The 20,297-nt window shown below is 37.9% G+C and overlaps 1 protein-coding gene across 12 annotated transcripts in view; it reads left to right on the top strand.

Annotated features, from left to right (window-relative positions):
- Positions 1-20,297, top strand: part of MARCHF7 (membrane associated ring-CH-type finger 7) — a 61,119-nt gene that overhangs the window by 34,325 nt on the left and 6,497 nt on the right. For 8 of the 12 annotated variants that reach the window (XM_017851297.1, XM_017851303.1, XM_017851302.1 and 5 more), the window contains 5 exons: positions 1,558-1,750; positions 3,947-4,114; positions 5,412-6,510; positions 10,327-10,496; positions 16,938-17,047. In XM_017851297.1, coding sequence (XP_017706786.1) covers positions 1,558-1,750; positions 3,947-4,114; positions 5,412-6,510; positions 10,327-10,496; positions 16,938-17,047 — 1,740 coding nt within the window. Of the gene's footprint in view, positions 1-1,557; positions 1,751-3,946; positions 4,115-5,411; positions 6,511-10,326; positions 10,497-16,937; positions 17,071-20,297 lie in introns of all 12 variants that reach the window. The other 4 variants (XR_001881355.1, XR_001881354.1, XM_017851307.1 and 1 more) reach the window with 2 other exon arrangements.

The following is a 20,297-nucleotide window of genomic DNA, read 5'->3' as shown; positions in this document are numbered from 1 at the left end:
AAAAAAAAAAAAAAAAACATATTTAGGGTCTTTCTGTAAAACTTTCACTGTACCTACTATTATAGTACTTATTTATAGTATAATTATTTATTTACTTATCTGTTACCTGTACTGTAGAGCTTTCATGGAACACATTTTTTGGGTTCTTGTGTTTAGCATGTGAATTTTAGATTAATGTAGACCGAAATTATGGCCCATGATGCATTCCATTTTAACTCGTTTGTTAGAAGAACACTTAAAACAATTTGGTTTCATTTTAATGTTCTTTAGCACAATAAACTATTTACCACATACTTATGGTAGCATGCTTTTAAAATTATTTTTCTTTTATATACTGAAAAATTACTTTTATTTTAGAGATCCTTACTGTCTCTGAGCCATTTAGAGATTGTATGCTAAATGTATGTTTCTTAGTCTATCTGTCCTGTGTGTGTGTGTGTCCAGGTAATTACTTTGCCATGATGGAAACATTTTTGTAAAAAGACTAGTACAATTTCAATAATTGTGGTTGAAATATGTTGCCATTTAAACCTAAATATTTAAGGAGACAAACTGTTGCCTTTTTAATGCATTGTAGTGAGTAAACTTAACAAAGAATTGGAGAGAAGAAAAATAGTTTGTACATTATCAGTGATATTTGTGTTACAAGTTTTATTTTGTGTACATATATTTTAAAAGAGAAAACCATGAGCCAGGTTTTAAAATATGTACTTTAGTTGTTGATTCACTTATGAAGAAATTTCTGATGTTAGGAATTTTTTGTTTTTTTAGGCATACCCTTATTAGTGTTGTATGACCATATTCTGGAAACTAGGCATCAGAACAAGGATAAATTTGTTATTAGTTGAAAAATCTGATTTTCATAGTAGGGTAATTCACAATCTCTTTATAGCTTAGTGTTCTGTCTAGATTCCTCAAAAGATTGAAATATTAAACCAGTACAACAAAGATTTCATTTGCAAAAGAAAAGAACTGAAAATTAGGAAAATGATTACAGTTTTGGTCTTCAGTGTTTCATAACCAAGTGTTTGTATATGGTTAAAAAAAAGTACTTAACTCTACATCAGATTGAGATCCCAGCAAAGTACAATTGTAGTGTATAGTAAATGGACAAGTGGGTAGAAGGAACAAAGTCTAAAGAAGAACTACATGGTGGAGGCTGGGCACAGAGGCTCATGCCTGTAATCCCAGCATTTTGGGAAGCCAAGGCAGGCAGATCATGAGGTCAGGAGTTTGAGACCAGCCTTACCAACATGGTGAAACCCCGTCTCTACTAAAAATACAAAAGTTAGCCGGGCGTGGTGGCGCGCACCTGTCATTCCAGCTACTCAGGAGGCTGAGGCAGGAGAATTGCTTGAACCCTGGAGGCGGAGGTTACAGTGAGCCAAGATCGCCCCACTTCACTCCAGCCTGGGCAATAGAGCAAGACTCTGTCTCAAAAAAAAGAACTACATGGTCGAAAAATTGATGCTTGTAGGAATTTATTAGAGGATTGTTGATTAAATTTAATACTGAATGCAGCCTTTTGTTGTTTAAAAAATTTTTTTGAACTTACAGTCTACGTCAGCATCAGCATCTGCGTCACCATTTCAATCTGCGTGGTATAGTGAATCTGAGATAACTCAGGGAGCACGCTCAAGATCGCAGAACCAGCAACGGGATCATGATTCAAAAAGACCTAAACTTTCCTGTACAAACTGTACTACCTCAGCTGGGAGAAATGTTGGAAATGGTTTAAACACGTTATCAGGTAAGAATATGTTTCTGTAGGTATTTTAAGCCCATTTTTCCCTAGGTGTAACACAGTTGTTCTTAGTTTTGGAATGAGGCAAGCAGATTTTATATGAAGACAGTGGGTCAGAAATGTAGCGTAATTTCCAAAATCTTAGTTTAAATTAATGCTAGAACTGATATTAACTCTTCTGCATTTTTCTTGTAAAATTGATATAGATATTCTACATAAACAGGATATTAGCAGATTTTAATTAGAATAGCTGGTGTTTTATGATCATCAAATTGGTAAATGTGTGTATTCTGTTGGTTATATTTTGTAATTGTTACAAGGAAGGCTAAATCTACTGATACATGTTTAAAATATTGCTTAAGCATGTCTTATGTAAATGATAAACATTGTAGTATATAATATTTATTTTCAGAAAATACGAAGGCTAAGGCGGAATGATCTCTTGAGGCCAGGAGTTTGAGGCCAGCCCAGACAACATAGTGAGATCCTGTTTCTACCAAAAAAAAAAAAAAAGCATTAACTGGGCCTGGTGGTGCATGCCTATACTCCCCAGCCACTTGAGAGGCTAAGGCTGGAGGATCGCTTGGTCCCAAGGAGTTTGAGGTTACGGTGAGCTATGATCATGCCAGTGCACTCTACCCTGGTAGACAGAGCAAGACTCTGTCTCTTAAACAAAAAACAAATACGGAAACTCTTGAGTTAGAAAAAAATGGTGGTATTTTAGTAGGATTTCTACACAAGGGATTAGAAAGTCACAGTTTTAGTTCTCTAACTAGATGAGTGGCATTGGACAAGGTACTAACCACTCTGGGATTTGGATGATCTATCCATAAAGCGTCATGCCTGGTATTTTGTACTGAGACACATATTTTTCACACACATTGAAAAGATCTTTTGTTGAAAGGTCAGGAGGCTACCATCTCACTCATACTCCTCTTCAAATGAAATGTTAGCCAGTGCCAGTGTTTGAGAGGAGCCAAAACTTGTGATGACACAATTGGAGATAAAATTCTTTAAATGTTTGTGTGTTACCAATTGAAGTAATGTAAGCAGTTCCTGTCTATTTTGATAATCTGGAATGTCATGGGAAAGACGTGCCCATCTGAAGGATATTAAGAATGTTGTGATGGCTAAGAGCAGACTGTTAATAACTTTGTAGACAAACACCACTGTGCCAGAGATATTTTTGTTCTCTTCCGCTATGTGAAAACATTATAAATACTCTGGGCCATTTCTCTTAATAAAGAGGAATTATTAAGACTACTAGGATTAGGGAAGAAAGAATCAAAATTTCAAGGTAAATAGTGAAGGAAAGAGGTTTGAGACTTAATGTTTAATTTACTTTTAAATGAAATCATGTCTAATAAAATATCAGTATAACAATACTTTAATTCTTAGAATTAAGAATTCTAGAATAAAAAATTAACCAACTGTGGTAGCAGTAAAAACAATTCTGATAAAATTGTATTGTTGACATCTTCCCTTTCCAGATGACTTTGATTTTGATATTGGCAGTTCTCCAGCATCACTTTCATTGACTTTTTTTGTGAAATTCTCCATGTTTGGAAAGATTTACGTTTTTGTTCTGTAATCATTTTACATCACGTATAGGTAGATGTTGTGGGAAGTGACTGAGACATTGACATCATGTATGGGGTAGATTTTAGTGTTAGAGAAGAATGTGTTTAGAGTAGGAAATAATTTCATAAGTGATTAGTTCGTTTGTGAATAATTTTATGTTTTACTGAATTTTGTTCCTGATAATGGCTACACAACTGGGGATTCTCATAATAAACAACAATAAGGCCGGGTGCTGTGGCTCATGCCTGTAATCCCAACACTTTGGGAGGCTGGGGTGGGCGGATCACCAGAGGTCAGGAGTTTGAGACCATCCTGGCCAACAGGATGAAACCTCATCTCCACTGAAAATACAAAAATTAGCCAGGCATGGTGGTGTACGCCTATAGTCCCAGCTACTCAGGAAGCTGAGGCAGGAGAATCACTTGAACCCAGAAGGTGGAGGTTGCTGTGAGCTGAGATCATGCCACTGTACTCCAGCCTGGGTGACAGAGCAAGGCTCCATCTCAAAACAAAAAGATAATAATAAATAACACTAACTTTCGTCTGTATTACTGAAGATTTGTTACCATCCAAAGCCTTGAAAGCTTTCTCTGAAATAAAACTTCTTCATTTATTTTTAAGATTCATCTTGGAGGCGTAGTCAAGTTCCTAGATCTTCATCAGTGGTACTTGGATCATTTGGAACAGACTTAATGAGAGAGAGGAGAGATTTGGAGAGAAGAACAGATTCCTCTATTAGTAATCTTATGGATTATAGTCACCGAAGTGGTGATTTCACAACTTCATCATGTATGTATAAATTACATTAAGCATAGCTTCTCATAATGTTCTATTTTCCTTTTTATGTATATTACTAAAACAACAGTAAAAAGGAATAAAGTGTATCTTTTGTCTTAGGAAGATTTCAGAATACCTTAATATTTCTTTCTAGTACTTGTTTTGATCTTAAAAAATAATTTAAAATACAGTAGATGAGTATCTAGATTCCATCTACCTTTACGTTGTTTAACTTGCATTTTTCCTTTTAAGAATGTCTGTGTTACAAAGTAACATACTAAATCTTGTATCCTCAAATAGAATTTGCTTATAACATATGTAGTTTAATAAATAACTACTTCTGATTCTTCTACTTCTGAAATAACTGAAAGTTGAAATCACCATTTTAAGGCATAATTTGGAATTACTTTAGTATAACATGGGTGTACCTCTAGTTTTATTAAATTGACCTCAAGACCCACACTTTGTTTTTGGTTGGTTGGTTGTTTGCTTTGCCTGTTTTGAGATGGAGTTTTGCTCTTGTTGCCCAGGCTGTAGTGCAATGGCACTTCAGTGTAGTAATGTAGCTCTTACACAAGGTGAATGGGTAGTTTCCTTGCAAAGGAATCCTTTAGTATTTCTCATCCCATTTGAAGATTTAAACCACCAGTTAAGGAATCCTTTCAAAAGTGCAGATGTCATAGCCCTATTCTGATTCATAGTTCTAGCCACTATTTAAAGCAGATGTAACACAGGATACATTTACAGGATAAGAATTATAGCTGTTAACCTGAAAGGAAAAAAAAAATTGGAAAATTTTAGCTATTAGCAAGATTTTCATTAAATTACAAGGGTTTAAAACGTTTAAAACAACTTTTAATTTATTGCACAGAGTAAAACAAAATCTCCAGAACAGTCTCCCTAGGATGATTTTGCTTTTAATCATTTTAAGAGTCATTTACATTGTATTATTTGGCCTGTTTAAAATCATCTCAATTTAAATACTAGATATTATTGTATCATATCAAATAATTTCTGATCAATAAATTCAGCTGTTTTAATTTTATCAAAATTTTCGTAAGCTCATAATACATTCCTTTTTTATATATTTGTAATGTTGACTTTACACGGCAGTACTGGATTTTACCAGTAGGAATAGAAAGAAATATGTTTATGTTTTTTCTATAATAACAGTAAACTCTGTAGTTACAATATAACAGTAATCAGTTTGAATCCAGCGCTTCGTTTTGGCACTCAACATAATAAATGCAAATAATAATGCTCAAATTATTTCATGTAATTGGTTATCTTTACTTCCTTTCAAAAATAGATGTTCAAGACAGAGTTCCTTCATATTCACAAGGAGCAAGACCAAAAGAAAACTCAATGAGCACTTTACAGTTGAATACATCATCCACAAACCACCAATTGCCTTCTGAACATCAGACCCTATTGAGTTCTAGGGACTCCAGAAATTCTTTAAGATCAAATTTTTCATCAAGAGAATCAGAATCTTCCCAAAGCAGTGCACAGCCTGGATTTTCTTACAGTTCAAGTAGAGATGAAACCCCAATCATAAGCAATTCAGAAAGGGTTGTTTCATCTCAAAGACCATTTCAAGAAACTTCTGACAATGAAGGTAGGCGGACAACCAGGAGATTGCTGTCGCGCATAGCTTCTAGCATGTCATCTACTTTTTTTTCACGAAGATCTACTCAGGATTCCTTGAATACAAGATCACTGAATTCTGAAAATTCTTACGTTTCTCCAAGAATCTTGACAGCTTCACAGTCCCGTAGTAATGTACCATCAACTTCTGAAGTTCCCGATAATAGGGCATCTGAAGCTTCTCAGGGATTTCGATTTCTTAGGCGAAGATGGGGTTTGTCATCTCTTAGCCACAATCATAGCTCTGAGTCAGATTCAGAAAATTTTAACCAAGAATCCGAAGGTAGAAATACAGGACCATGGTTGTCTTCCTCACTTAGAAATAGATGCACACCTTTGTTCTCTAGAAGGAGGCGAGAGGGAAGAGATGAATCTTCAAGGATATCTACCTCTGATACATCATCTAGATCTCATATTTTTAGAAGAGAATCAAATGAAGTGGTTCACCTTGAAGCACAGAATGATCCTCTTGGAGCAGCTGCCAACAGACCACAAGCATCTGCAGCATCAAGCAGTGCCACAACAGGTGGCTCTACATCAGATTCGGCTCAAGGTGGAAGAAATACAGGAATAGCAGGGATTCTTCCTGGTTCCTTATTCCGGTTTGCAGTCCCCCCAGCACTTGGGAGTAATTTGACCGACAATGTCATGATCACAGTAGATATTATTCCTTCAGGTTGGAATTCAGCTGATGGTAAAAGTGATAAAACTAAAAGTGCGCCTTCAAGAGATCCAGAAAGATTGCAGAAAATAAAAGAGAGGTAAATTCGAATACCTGTCTTAAACCTATAAATCAAAAATAGAGAAAGAACTCTTCATTTTTTTTTTTTTTTTGAGACGGAGTCTCACTCTGTCACCCAGGCTGGAGTGCAATGGCACAATCTTGGCTCACTACAGCCTTGGCCTCCCGGATTCAAGCAGTTCTCCTGTCTCAGCCTCCCAAGTAGCTGGGATTACAGGCACACACCACCATGCCCAGCTAATTTTCGAATTTTTAGTAGGGGTTTTACCATATTGATCAGGCTGGTCTCAAGCTCCTGACCTTAGGTGATCCACCCGCCTCGGCCTCCCAAAGTGCTGGGATTACAGGCGTGAGCCACCGTGCCTAGCCTAGAACGCTTCATTTCTAAATTGGCTTCTTATAAAATTGATATTTGAAGTTTCATTTCTTTTCCCTCCCTCCCTCCCATTATTTTTTTTAATTTTTGAGATGGAGTCTCACTCTCTTGCCCAGGTTGGAGTGCAGTGGCACAATCTTGGCTCCCTGCAGCCTCCGCCTCCCTGGTTCAAGCAATTCTCCTGCCTCAGCCTCCCAAGTAGCTGGGATTACAGGCACCCGCCACCACGCCTGGCTAATTTTTGTATTTTTAGTAGAAGCAGGGTTTCACCACATTGGCCAGGCTGACCTCGAACTCCTGACCTCAGGTGATCCACCTGCCTCCACCTCTCAAAGTACTGGAATTACAGGCATGAGCCACTGCTTCCAGCCTGAAATTTCTTCCCTTAACATTTACATCCAGTAAGATGTCTCACTCATAGGTAAATAGATAAGAATTAATAACTGAGGATAGGCCATGGTGGAGGGGTGTGAATTGTGTCAGAAAGTAATCCAAAGGTTATTTTAACCAGGTTGGAATACATATACACACAAAGACAAAAACCTTAATCTCTTACCCAATTCCTTGGTAGACTAATGCTAAATGGGATTAGTAAGAGGAACTGAATGACTGTAAGAGGAACTGAATGACCATGGATTACCAATAAATCTGCCTTAGCCTTTATTAAGATGATTTATTAACTAACCATTTATTTACATTTCTCACTGCAAATTTTTTTTTTTGGAATTTGATGCACAAAATTTACTTTGATTCACAAAGTAAAATTTGATGCACAAAATAATTTTGATTTTGTGTTTGAAGTTCAAGTATATACTGAATATTATCTTTCTTTAAATTTTTTGTAGAGACAGGGTCTTCCTTTGTTTCCCAGGCTGGTCTCGAACTCCTGACTTCAAGCAGTCCTCATGCTTCAACCTCCAAAAGTGCTGAAATTACAGGCATGAGCCACCACGCCCAGCCAATTCTTTAGAATTTAGTATTATTTAACAGAAATACCAGTTTAGGCTGGGCGCAGTGGCTCACGCTGTAATCCCAGCACTTTGGGAGGCCAAGGCGGGCAGATCACAAGGCCAGGAGATCGAGACCATCCTGGCCTACATGGTGAAACCCTGTCTCTATTAAAAATACAAACATGGCCGAGCGCAGTGGCTCACGCCTATAATCCCAGCACTTTGGGAGGCCGAGGTGGGTGGATCACAAGGTCAGGAGATGGAGACCATGGTGAAACCCCGTCTCTTTTTTTTTGTGTTTGTAAAAATACAAAAAATTAGCTGGGCGCGGTGGCGGGCGCCTGTAGTCCCAGCTACTCTGGAGGCTGAGGCAGGAGATGGCCTGAACCCCGGGAGGCAGAGCTTGCAGTGAGCCAAGATCACGCCACCTGCATTCCAGCCTGGGCGACAGAGCAAGACTCCATCTCAAAAAAAAAAAAAAAAAAAAAAAATAAATAACAAACATTAGCTGGGTGTGGTGGCATGCGCCTGTAGTCCCAGCTACTCAGGAGGGTGAGGCAGGAGAATTGCTTGAACCCAGGATGTGGAGGTTGCGGTGAGCTGAGATTGCGCCACTGCACTCCAGCCAGGCGACAGAGCAAGACTCTGTCTCAAAAAAAAGAATGGTTTAAATGCAGAGCATAGAATCTTTTTATACAAAGAAATCTTTATAGAGTTGAACACTGGTAAGAGTGAAAAGACAAAAAAACCAGAGATCTTAGTCCCAGCCTGACTCTTAATTTAGTCATCCTAGTCTAATTACTTAGTATTAAAATAGTTATTAAAATGAGATAAAGTAGTTTATTTGAAGTACACTTTGAGGAAGAAGACTTATATAAAGGTAATGTGGGATTTTTTTTTTCTTTTTCACAAAGGCCTAGTAGAATTGTTGGGAAGCATAATTGTTAGTGTTATTTTTTGATTTTTGTTGTACTTTAATAAGAAAATACTTTCAAATCCAACTCAGGTGATAAAGGAAAATCTGCACACTTTCTGAGATGCTGGGCATTGGGCTACCATACTCCTTATTTTTAATTTTATAGGACAGATTTTGCCATGTGACTGTTATTTTCCTGCTTTTAAACTTGCTATTTTTCCTTTTTTTGTAGAAAGAGATTTACTCTACCCTGGTAGTGTTTGCTTTAATGTTTGCTTATTATAGCAGCTTCCTCCAACTGCAGGCTGTCTGCTGTCTGCTAAGGGATGTAGTAACATATTTTCAGCCTTCAAAGGTTAGGTTAATTTAAGTACAGTAGTGTAGGCAGAAAGCAAAGCATTACTTTAGTCATCTTCAGAGAGAAATGATTGAGCTAGCACCACTCTATCTGGTTAATTTTAAAAACAGCATTTGTTGGTTATTTTGCCAGAGAGAGTATGTGTGTGTATGTTTGCATTCCTGTATTACATCTTTCCTCATACCTAAGGATTTTAAGACATTCTGCAATTAAAAATGGTACAAAAAAAATTGAATCCACCAAGTAAATAGTTGAAACTATGAAGGGAAGAAAGTTAAATTTAAAGGTAAAATGAAATACCATGTTCAGTCTTTAAAAATAATTTATGGTTGAGGTTATGTCTGATTAACCCAGGGCATGAAAGTCTTCTAGCAGTTGTATATCCATCTCTTTCCACAAATCTTTTGCTAAGTTCATTTAGGTATCCATATATTCCGGGTTGTATTTCAGTAACAGTTCAGCATTCTGTATTACCAGTTTACTGTGTACCTGTTTCATGCCAACAGTGGACTAACGCAGTAGGGATTTTAACAATTACTTACCTTATTATATAAAACTATTGTTCCGCATTTATGTATCAAGCAGTACACAGTGGCCTGTTAAATAGATTAACATAGGTTAATGGAAACTTTTATAAGATTGCTGCAGGGAGGGGGCAGATGGAGAATTTTAAAGCATACTTTTAAATTTTTTTCTGTAATACAAAAGTTTATCAGTTTAAACGTGGTTCTGATAACATGTAAATGAGAATCTACAAGCCAGTATGTGTTTAATTCATGGAAATAGCCCTAAAATTTGAGGGGAGCCAAGGGGTAAAAGTGGTAAGTTTATCTTACCTTTATACTGTTGGACTTGAAGTAGTCTGGAATACTGCAGAAATTAAAGTCTCTTAGAAGTACTTATAAAGGCATTGAGAAAAATATAGATCTTAAACTGTCATTTGCTAATGACAAAATTACTTAAATCATTTGAAAATAAATGATAGGTTAGCCTATTTTACTTACCTTTAAAATATTTGTTACGATTTTATTCTCAATGAGAGGGTTTTCATTTTCAATCAGAGGGTTGCTGATGAATATAATTATTGTTGTTTTGTTGTTTTTACTATTTGTTTTTTTCCACCCAGAGACAGTGTGGGTAGAAATAACAAAAAAGAAAGCTTGTGATTATATATGACTGAAGTCACCAACCAGGATGAGTTATGATAGCTTTGGGAAATGTGCCTTCTTTTCCAGCCTCCTTTTAGAGGACTCAGAAGAAGAAGAAGGTGACTTATGTAGAATTTGTCAAATGGCAGCTGCATCATCATCTAATTTGCTGATAGAGCCATGCAAGTGTACAGGAAGTTTGCAGTATGTCCACCAAGAGTGTATGAAAAAGTGGTTACAGGCCAAAATTAATTCTGGTAAGATTTACCCTTTTGTGTTTTCACAATTTTTTCTAAGAGATGCATATATGTATGCATTTTGGTTAACAAATTTGTAATTTATAGATTGTCGAATTTAGACTTGTTAACAAGTGTCTTAATTTTTGAAGACTCAGCAGAAGCATTAAAGAGCATTAGTCTTTGTAAATTTTTAGTAATGTGTCTTGTATTTCATTTCCCACCAAACTATTTACTACTTCATACATGTATAGTACAGCTGTAATTTGTGATCACTGGTGTGTCCCTTTTATCATGTAAGATCCTTTTGAATCAAGGAAATAGACTCACCATTTACCAGCTGTGTGTCCTTGAGAAAGATTTATTTCTAATGTTGCTGTTGTGTCACTTAGCGAGTTATGATAATAAGGCTACTATGGGGATTTATTTGTTCATTGAGTGCCTGTAATGGAGCCAGGCACAGTAGTTCTAGACATTGGTTATAGGATGGTAAAAAGACAAGGCACCTGCTTCTTGTAGTGATACTGGGTGTTAACGAAATGCCTTTCTGAAGTGAGAACATGTAAATTGAGGGCTGAGCTATTCCATGATTAGGGGAAGAGCACTCTAGCATAGGGAACAGCAAGTTCAAAGACTTTAAGGTGGGAGTCAACCTAGGTCTATTTGAGGAGCTGAATTATGCATAGTGTGGCTGGTGTAGGGGAGGGGAGATAAAGTTGAGATGAGAAAGATTAGCAGAAGTTAGTTTGTGCAAGACTTTTAAAGGCCCAAATCTTAGATTTAAATATGATGGGAAGCTACTAAAGGGAAAGGGAATGAAATTATCTCATTTATATTTGGCTTCTCTGAGAATGGATTTTTAGGGGGACAAGAGTAGTACAGGGAGACCAACCAGGAGTCTGTTATGAGAGCACTTGCTAGAGTTGGTGTTGATTAACATGTAGCAGTGTGACCGTGATGATAGAATGGATAGATTCTGTTATATTTTGTAGGTAGATTCTGTAAGACATCCAGTTCAGCAGATTGGATGTGATGGAATGAAGGAGAAAAAACAATTAGGGAAGCTCATATTTTTGCCTTGAGCAGTTAGTGAAAGGCAGTTCCTTTTACTGAAATAGGAAGCTGAAAAGGGAACCAAGGGTTCTGTTTTGGACATTTTATTTGAATTGCTTACTAGATAACCATATGGAAATGTCATGTAGGCAGTTAGCTGGACAAGCCTGGCATTTCAGGAGAAACACTGAAAGTTTCAGTTATGAACACATGAGTAACGTTTGAGGTTTTGGTATTAAATAAGGTCAGCTAGAGGAAGAGCATATATCAAAGAAATAGGCCCAGGGCAGAGCCCTGGGACACCCAAACGTTGAGTGAAAACAAAGGAGATTTGAAAAGCAGCCTTTAGGAAGGAAGAAAACCAAGAAAATGCGTTGCGCAAGCCAAAAGAAGAATGCTTTAAGGAGTATGGGATCAACCCTGCACTTCTGAGAGGTCAAGTAAAATGAGAAAAAAGAATAATTGGATTTGATAGCATATATGTTCTTCCTGGTTTCAATCTCTGGAATGCTGGGTTCCTGAGCCTGATTAGATTAGACTGAGTAGAGAAAAGGAGGTAAGAAAGGATAGACAGCAACGTAGGTTCAACACTTTGAACAAATTTACTACCAAGGAGACTGGAGATGGGGAACAGGAATTAGAGTTACATGGGATCACAAGAAGTGTTTTTGTTTTATTTTGAGGTAGGGGATTTTAAGGCATGTTTTTATTTTGAGACTTCTAACAGAGGGAAAAAAATATGAAAAGAGGAGAAAGAAGATAGGGTCCAGAGCACAGCTTGAGTGGTTATCCCTTAATAGGAGAAAGGATATTTCCTCATCAGAAGGCTAGTGTTGATGTGAGTGTTTATCAGTTTGTTGCTTTGATGGGAAGATTTATGACTCCCTCTGTTAATTGCATCTGTTTTCTTAGAAAGAGAGGTAAGGTCTTTAGCTGGTTAGGAAGTTTTGAGGTGTGAGGAAAATAACATTCTAAGGAAGTGGATGTGTAGTAGGATTTCCAGATTGTTTTAGTGTCTGTAAAAGTGATTTTAAAATGAGGTACACATACAGTTTTTTTAAAGCAGTTTTCAGATGCTTGGTTAAAGGTATGGACTAGAGTACAATGCTGGTAGGTCTTTTGCCAGGCAAGTATGATGAAGGGAGTTGAGGGTATCTATAAGGACATAATTGTGGCGATCCTAGAAATTAAAATCAGGAGGAAAGTAAGGACGTCAGGAAGTGTATAGTGAGAAAGAGGTAGAGTATCTGAATTTTATTGACATTGATGTAAGTAGGCTAAAATAAGAATTGGTACACAGGAGGAGGGGATGCTTAAAATGGAGATTTAGGGGTAGTGCAGCAAATTGTGATGAGGTCAAGGGTATGAACTTAGAGTTGGTGACTGAGGTGGGGAAGGGTGATACTGGAAGCAAAGATGTTGAGAAAGTTATAATCCAATGGGACTGGTTTTGGATGTTGAAACAACCAAGGATTTAGTTGGCAAAGAAGGGTAGAGAACTAGGTGCTGAAATCATTAATGATGGGGGGGGGGGGGATTAAGATTTGAAAACAGTAATGGGTGTGTTGGGTGGGCAACTACCCTCACTTCTTGGTCCTGAGTTACAAGGGACTGTGGGGATAAAATGGCTATAGAAGCATATATATAGGTATCATTAGTCAGAAGGCACTGTGGTTCAGGCATGAAAGTAAAGAGATAATTGAAAAGAGAAAGGTTGGTGATTAGAGGAATTTACTGATATTAGACCATGATACCAGGGGATATAGGAACAACCAGTACGGTAGAAAACTAGATCAGATTAATAAATGTACATAATTGTGTGAGATTAAAGGTCTGATCATTAGCATGGTAACAGACAACTATGTTGTGAGGTATGATGGCACTGATTTTGATTTTAATAATCTGTTGGAGGAGTTGGGTTCAAGTTGGAGATTATAGGGATACTGGGAAAATTCCTGAGACTCCCAGTAATCTGGTAGTCAAGTGGTGAGTAGTAGCCCTCTAGGGGGCACAAGAGGAGAAAGCAGTATCTTTTCTTCTAAGCTAGTCTAAGCCCAAGGCTCTGAACAAGCTATCTCACCTGGAACTGCCTTTTCTCTGAGCTGTATGGTGTTACGGTAACTCACAGGCTTTGTTAGTCACTGCCCTGAGGTGTTAGATGTACTAAATGAGAGATTACACGTAAAGTGCTTAGTATTTTGACACTTAAGGGCCCAGAAATGTTAGCTATTACCAAAATGAAGAACAACAACTTGACTCAACCTCTGATACATATAATTGGATTGTTAGTGCTAGATATGGAGGAAAACAGATAATACAGTTTATTGTTTAAGAACATTGGCTTTTTGAAGTTAGACAAGCCCAGTTTGGAATATTTACTTGAACACTCAGCTAGCTATAGGGTCTTGAGCATGTTTCTTAACATTGGTTCTAAACCCTGGCTGCTGATCAAAATCACCCACTGGAGTTTTTAAAAATACAGATGGGCCAGGTATGGTGGCTCACACCTGTAATCCCAGCACTTTGGGAGGCCAAGGCAGGTGGAACACCTGAGGTCAGGAATTCGAGACCAGCCTGGCCAACATGGTGAAACCCCCGTCTCTACTGAAAATACAAAAATTAGCCGGGCATGGTGGGGCACACTTGTAATCCCAGCTACTCGGGAGACTGAGGCAAGAGAATCGCTTGAACACAGGAGGCGGAGGTTGCAATGAGCTGAGATTGCCCCGTTGCACTGCAGCCTGGGTGACAAGCATGACACTCAGTCTCAAAAAAAAAAAAAAAAATTACAGATGATTCAGATTCACTCTTAAAGATTCTTAAGTAAGACTAGGTTAGGCCTCAGTTCTATCTTGAGTAAAATTGACTAATACCTCATAAAGTTGTTATGAATGTCAAAAGAGTTATTGTTCATAGTTTCCCACTATACCAGTTACATGGTAAGTACACTGTTAAATTAAATGGGAGTTTGTTTGTTTTTGTTTTTGTTTTTTGAGACGGAGTCTTGTTCTGCCACCAGGCTGGAGTGCAGTAGCACAATCTCAGCTTACTGCAACCTCTGCCTTCCGAGTTCAAGTGATTCTCCTGCCTCAGCCTCCTGAGTTAGCTGGGATTACAGGTGCACATCACCACACCTGGCTAATTTTTTGTATTTTTAGTAGAGATGAAATTTTGTCAAGTTGGCCAGGCTGGTCTCGAACTCCTGGCCTCAAGTGATCTGCCCACATTGGTGGCCTCCCTGGCTAAAGTTTCTATATTTTTAGTAGAGATGGAGTTTTGTCATATTGTCCAGGCTGGTCTCAAACTCCTCGTCTCAAGTGATCCGCCTGCCTTGGCGGCCTCCCAAAGTGCTGGGATTACAGGCGTGAGCCACCACACCTGGCCTAGAGTTAGTTTTATAAGGTTATAATAAGTACTTTTCAAGATATGGCCAATTGAATGTCTAAGTCTCAGCACCTGAACTTTCCTGATAGGTATTCAGAAGTATTTCTCAGAGCTACACAAAGACCCCATCTGGTAGAAAGTTCATTCTGGTAGAGATTTATTTAAACATTTATTAAGAAGCTACTGTATTTGGATTGCTAAAGTCTACAGGATATACAAAGTTAGGCAGATGCAGTCAGGGTGTAATGGAGAGAGCCCGGATTAAGAAATACAGGAGTAGGCTGGCTGTGGTGGCTCATGCCTGTAATCCAGCAGGACAAGGTAAGAGGATCCCTTGAGCCCATGAGTTAGAGGCTGCAGCGAGCCATGGTCGTGCCACTGCACTCCAGGCTGGGCAGCAGAGAGAGATCTTGTCTCCAGAAAAAACGTGTAGGAATCAACGGGTTGCTCCCAGCTGTGTGTAGCCTATTTGAATGACTTAATAAGTCTCTTATTCCATAGAGGAGGAAAATGAAGCCCTAAGATATAAGAGAATCTGTATTAAATGATCTCCAAGGTCCATATTACATTTTCATGTATGCTAGACTCCAAAAAGAAGCTTGGTTTTTTCCTTATACTCAAAATATAGTGAAAACTCAATGTAATTTGACTACAGCCCATTTTGAGACAGCGTGCTTCTTCAGATTAGCACTCCCTTTCAGCTGTTTTCTAGAACATGTATGTAAGTTACTGCTGTCTTGGACCTTATGCCAAATTTTACTCTTAAAAAATTATTATTAACACTGGTTATTGCAGTTTTATGAGTTCCTTGAAGGCAGGACCTACTACTTACTCTTTTTTGAATCTCCAAAACCTCTAATTATTGCTTGCACATAACAGTCACTCAACAAATGTTAGTTGAATTGAATCGAAACCTATCTACCCTATTATTCATATAACTTACTCTAATTTTAAGGCCATTTTTCCATTTGAAACCCTATCTGAAAATAAACAAACAAAGGAAAAGGCAGACAGAACCTAAATGTTTAATTACACAAGACTACTACCTACCAAATTGGAACCAAAAAGCTTAGGAATAATCAAATGTTGGATGAATATGGAAGTTTTTTCTTTTTAAAAAAATGTTTGGTAAAACAAATACATAAATAACATAAAATATGCCATTTTGACCATTTTTAAGTATACAGTTTTCATATTCACAGTGTTGTGCAACCATCACTCCTATTTCCAAAATTGTTTATCATTCCAGACAGAAACTCTAACCATTAAGCAGTAACTCCTCACTTCCTACTCCTTTCTCTGCCAAATCCCTGGTAACTTCTAATCTACTTTCTGTCTCTCTAAATTTGCATATTCCAGATATTTTATGTAAGTAGAGTCATAAAATACTTGTGCTTTTGTATCTGTATTTCATTTAGCATAATGTTTTAAAAGTTCATGTTTGCAGCATATATCAAGACTAATTCCTTTTATGACTGAAGGGAGCTGTTTTTATATGGACGAAGGTGGGGTCCCTTTTTTCCCTTTCTAGCAAGTAAGGCAGACACATTCCTTAAACTCCAGAAGGTCTTAGGTATGTGTTGTCACATCAAAGATACTTTGGTGTATCTTTGATGTGACCTTGGGTGTGTAACTAGGTGTTTGAGATGTTACGTCACTAAACATTGTTTTCATGGCATCATGTCAAAGTACTTAATGAGTAAGTAGGAAGTACAGATGACATTCCATTGCCTCTGTCTGCTTCCCAGGATCAAGGATGTATGAGTATCTGGGAGGAAGAAAACAACCAAGGTATCTAAATAATGGTGGCAGCTTATTATCATAGGGCAGGACCTAATGTGCACATTGGATATTATAGACTGCTGTATTAGGGGACATTACTGGTTTACTGCAGAAATGTAATATTTCCTTTTCTTCTCCTTTCCTTTAAGGTTTTATTTATTTTAAGCTTAAAACTTAATGAGCAAAAGTGTTTTATGAAGACATTGTAAAACTAAGCTTTACTTGTAATTTAATTTTTACCAGGTTCTTCATTAGAAGCTGTAACCACCTGTGAACTATGTAAAGAGAAGCTGGAGCTTAACCTGGAGGATTTTGATATTCATGAACTACATAGAGCTCATGCAAATGAACAAGTTAGTATATTTTGCCTAATTTGGTAAGTGTCTATTCTATGCTTCAAGGACAGCTCTTGAAGAAAAGATTAAATCATGGTCAGAAACCTTGCATTAAAATAATAACAACAATGATAATGTTCTTAACATAATTCTGTTACTGCATTAGGTGTTAGAATTTCATAATGTTTTTTTATTTTTCCCTTAAGCTTAGGAAAGTTGTTCCAAAATAGGGATGCCAACCTTATTTCCCCACAGCTGTAAGTTTTTTGAGATGCATAAATGATAGTTAGAATGAAGAGCTCAATAATTTCCTCCTTTTTCTTTACTGAAGGAAAATTCAGGAGGTGGGGCAGATGTGTGTTTAAGGAGATTACAAGGGTGACTTTAGAGCCAAATTGTTGAAGTGTGGTTAGCATATTTGTTTTAAAAACAACAAACAAAAAAAGATATGCTGTAAAGGGAATGCATGAAGTGCTTGAAAAACACTTTCTGGTAAGTGTGGCCAATAGCTCACACTTACACCTAGCACTTTGGCAGTCTAAGACAGGATGATTATTTGAGGCCAGGAGTTTGAGACCAGCCTCGGCAACATAGCAAGATCCAGTCTCTACAAAACAGAAAACAAAAGCACTTTTTAAATGTAGGGGTAATGGGTCTCCCCTCTTTTGTTATATTGAATGAGATTTACAAAACATAAAAACCATTTTGTGCGGCCGCCATCTCTGTTTAGTTCCAAAACATTTTCATCACTCCAAAAGAAAACCCTCTACCCACTGAACAGTTGCTCCCCATTCTCTGCTGTCAGCCCCTGGCAACTACCAGTCTGTGTTGTTTTATGGATTTACTTATCCTGGATATTTCATACAAATACAATCATACATTAATATATTTTAAGTGTGGGAATAATAGATACCCTTTGAAAATCTGATTAAAACTATGTACCCTTCTTAGAAAATATATAGACACAAATTCTGTCTCTAATTTAGGGGATTCCCAGATCCTTTGAAGCTAATTACTTAGATCCAGATAAAGAATCACTGATCTAGAGAATGGAAACACTAAGCAGTTGATGTAGCATAGGTGCTACTCTAATGCCAGTTATGTTGTTTTATTCTCCAATGCACTAGTTATCCAAAAAGAAAATGACTTTCAGCAAGGAAATGTTTTAAATCCCCAAGGAGTTCTCTGTAGATAGCTGAGCATTGTTATTTAAAAACCAGGGGAAACATGGAAAAGTGGAATCATGCAGAAATAAATATAAATACATAACTTGCCTTCTCAAAATGAGAGTCGGTTTCAAAAGGATTGTTTCTTCTGCCATCTTCCTTCCCAAGATGCTTCATCCTGTCTCTCAAAGGCAGTTTTTTCCTTTTGTTTTGGTTTTGGTTTTGGTTTGTTTTTTTGAGATGGAGTTTCGCTCTGTCGCCCAGGCTGGAGTGCATTGGTATGATCTCGGCTCATTGTGACCTCTGCCTCCCGGATTCAAGCGATTCTCCTGCCTCAGCCCCCTGACTAGCTGGGTACAGGCATTTGCCGCCATGCCCAGCTAATTGTATTTTTAGTAGAGATGGGGTTTCACCATGATGGTCAGGCTGGTCTTGAATTCCTGACCTCATGATCCACCTGCCTCAGCCTCCCAAAGTGCTGGGAATACAGGCATGAGCCACCGTACCCGGCCAGTGTTTTCCGTTTTGATCTCAGTCAGGAATGTTTTTATTGTTTTCTAAGCATTTTAATGAACCATATTCTTTAGAAGTTTTAGGAGATACTAGGTGGAGTCATTGTAAAAACAGTGACAGCCTTGATTAAACTTCCTGGTTTTAACTTGTTTGTTCTGTATGAACAATAGATTCTAGTGGCCTGATAGCCACACTAATTTTAAGTGATTCGTTTCTATGTCCACATTAACCAGTGGCTTGATCTTTTGCAAGGTGATAACCATTTTTTTTTTTTTTTTTTTTGAGATAGAGCCTCTCTCTGTTGCTCAGGCTGGACTGCAATGGCGCGATCTCAGCTCACTACAACCTCTGCCTCCCAGGTTTAAGCTATTCTCTTGCCTCAGCCTCCCAAGTAGGTGGGATTGCAGGCACTCGCCTCCACACCAGGCTAATTGTATTTTTAGTAGGGACGGGGTTTCACCATGTTGGCCAGGCTGGTCTTGAACTCCTGACCTCAGGTGATCCACCCACCTCAGCCTCCCAAAGTGCTGGGATTACAGGCATGAGCCACTGTGATTGGCCCCATTTAAAAATTTTAAAAAGTGTTCTGGATATATAATTTCCTTTTAAGTTCAAAATAAGCAACAATAATTATTAAGTGAATTATTTCAGTTTTGGTTTTTGGTTTTTTTTTTGAGATGGAGTTTCACTCTTGTTGTCCAGGCTGGAGTACAATGGCACGATCTCAGCCAACTGCAACCTTTGCCTCCTGGGTTCAAGTGATTCTCCCAAGTAGCTGGTATTACAGGTTCCCAGCACCACACCGGGCTAGTTTTTGTGTTTTTAGTAGAGATGGGGTTTCACCATGTTGGCCAGGCTGGTTTTGAACTCCTGACCTCAAGTGATCCACCCACCTCAGCCTCCCAAAGTGCTGGGATTATAGGTGTGAGCCACCACACCTGGCCTCATATTTCTTGAATACTCAGTAGACTGATAACCAGTTAGTTGCTGAAGTTGGTACTAAGAACAGAGTTCTTGACGTCCGATGAACCAGTTGCCCAATTCAGTTTGTAAATAGTTCACTGTAAAAATTACAGGACAGATTAGATTTTTAATAATACTATATTTATGATTTATATTCATGGCTTGGAAACAGCTGTGGGGGAGGAAGAGAAACTTTTAATCTGAGTAATATGAACCCCTTTAAATTATCAGGTTCAGAGAGGTATTTAAAATGTGACAGCATTCTCATCTCACTCTCCCTTGAGCTAAATAAATAGCTCTTGAAGCCACTTACTTTGGGGCTTCTAGACTAACTAGTGCCAAGTAGACATAAAATGCCCTATAGTTCAGTAGTGTATAGCCAATCACTAACCAACATTATTTCTGTAAACCAATGTTGAGAATTCAGAATGAACAACTTTTGTTACCTCTCCCTTCTGGATTTGTCCTTTTTTCTTTAAAAATTTGAGCTTTTCTTTTGTTCTCTGGGGCACTCTCCCCAAGGCAACTTGGAAGTGTGAGCCTGGCACCAGTCCTGTACCTTAACTAAAATAAACTCTGTTAATTTTGTCTCAGCAGCTGCTTTTTAGGTTAACACAACAGAACAG

This window comes from Rhinopithecus bieti, unplaced genomic scaffold, assembly GCF_001698545.2.
Source record: "Rhinopithecus bieti isolate Rb0 unplaced genomic scaffold, ASM169854v2 scaffold_34391, whole genome shotgun sequence".
Taxonomy (NCBI): Eukaryota; Metazoa; Chordata; class Mammalia; order Primates; family Cercopithecidae; genus Rhinopithecus; species Rhinopithecus bieti.
This window is presented reverse-complemented; position numbering and strand designations above follow the sequence as displayed.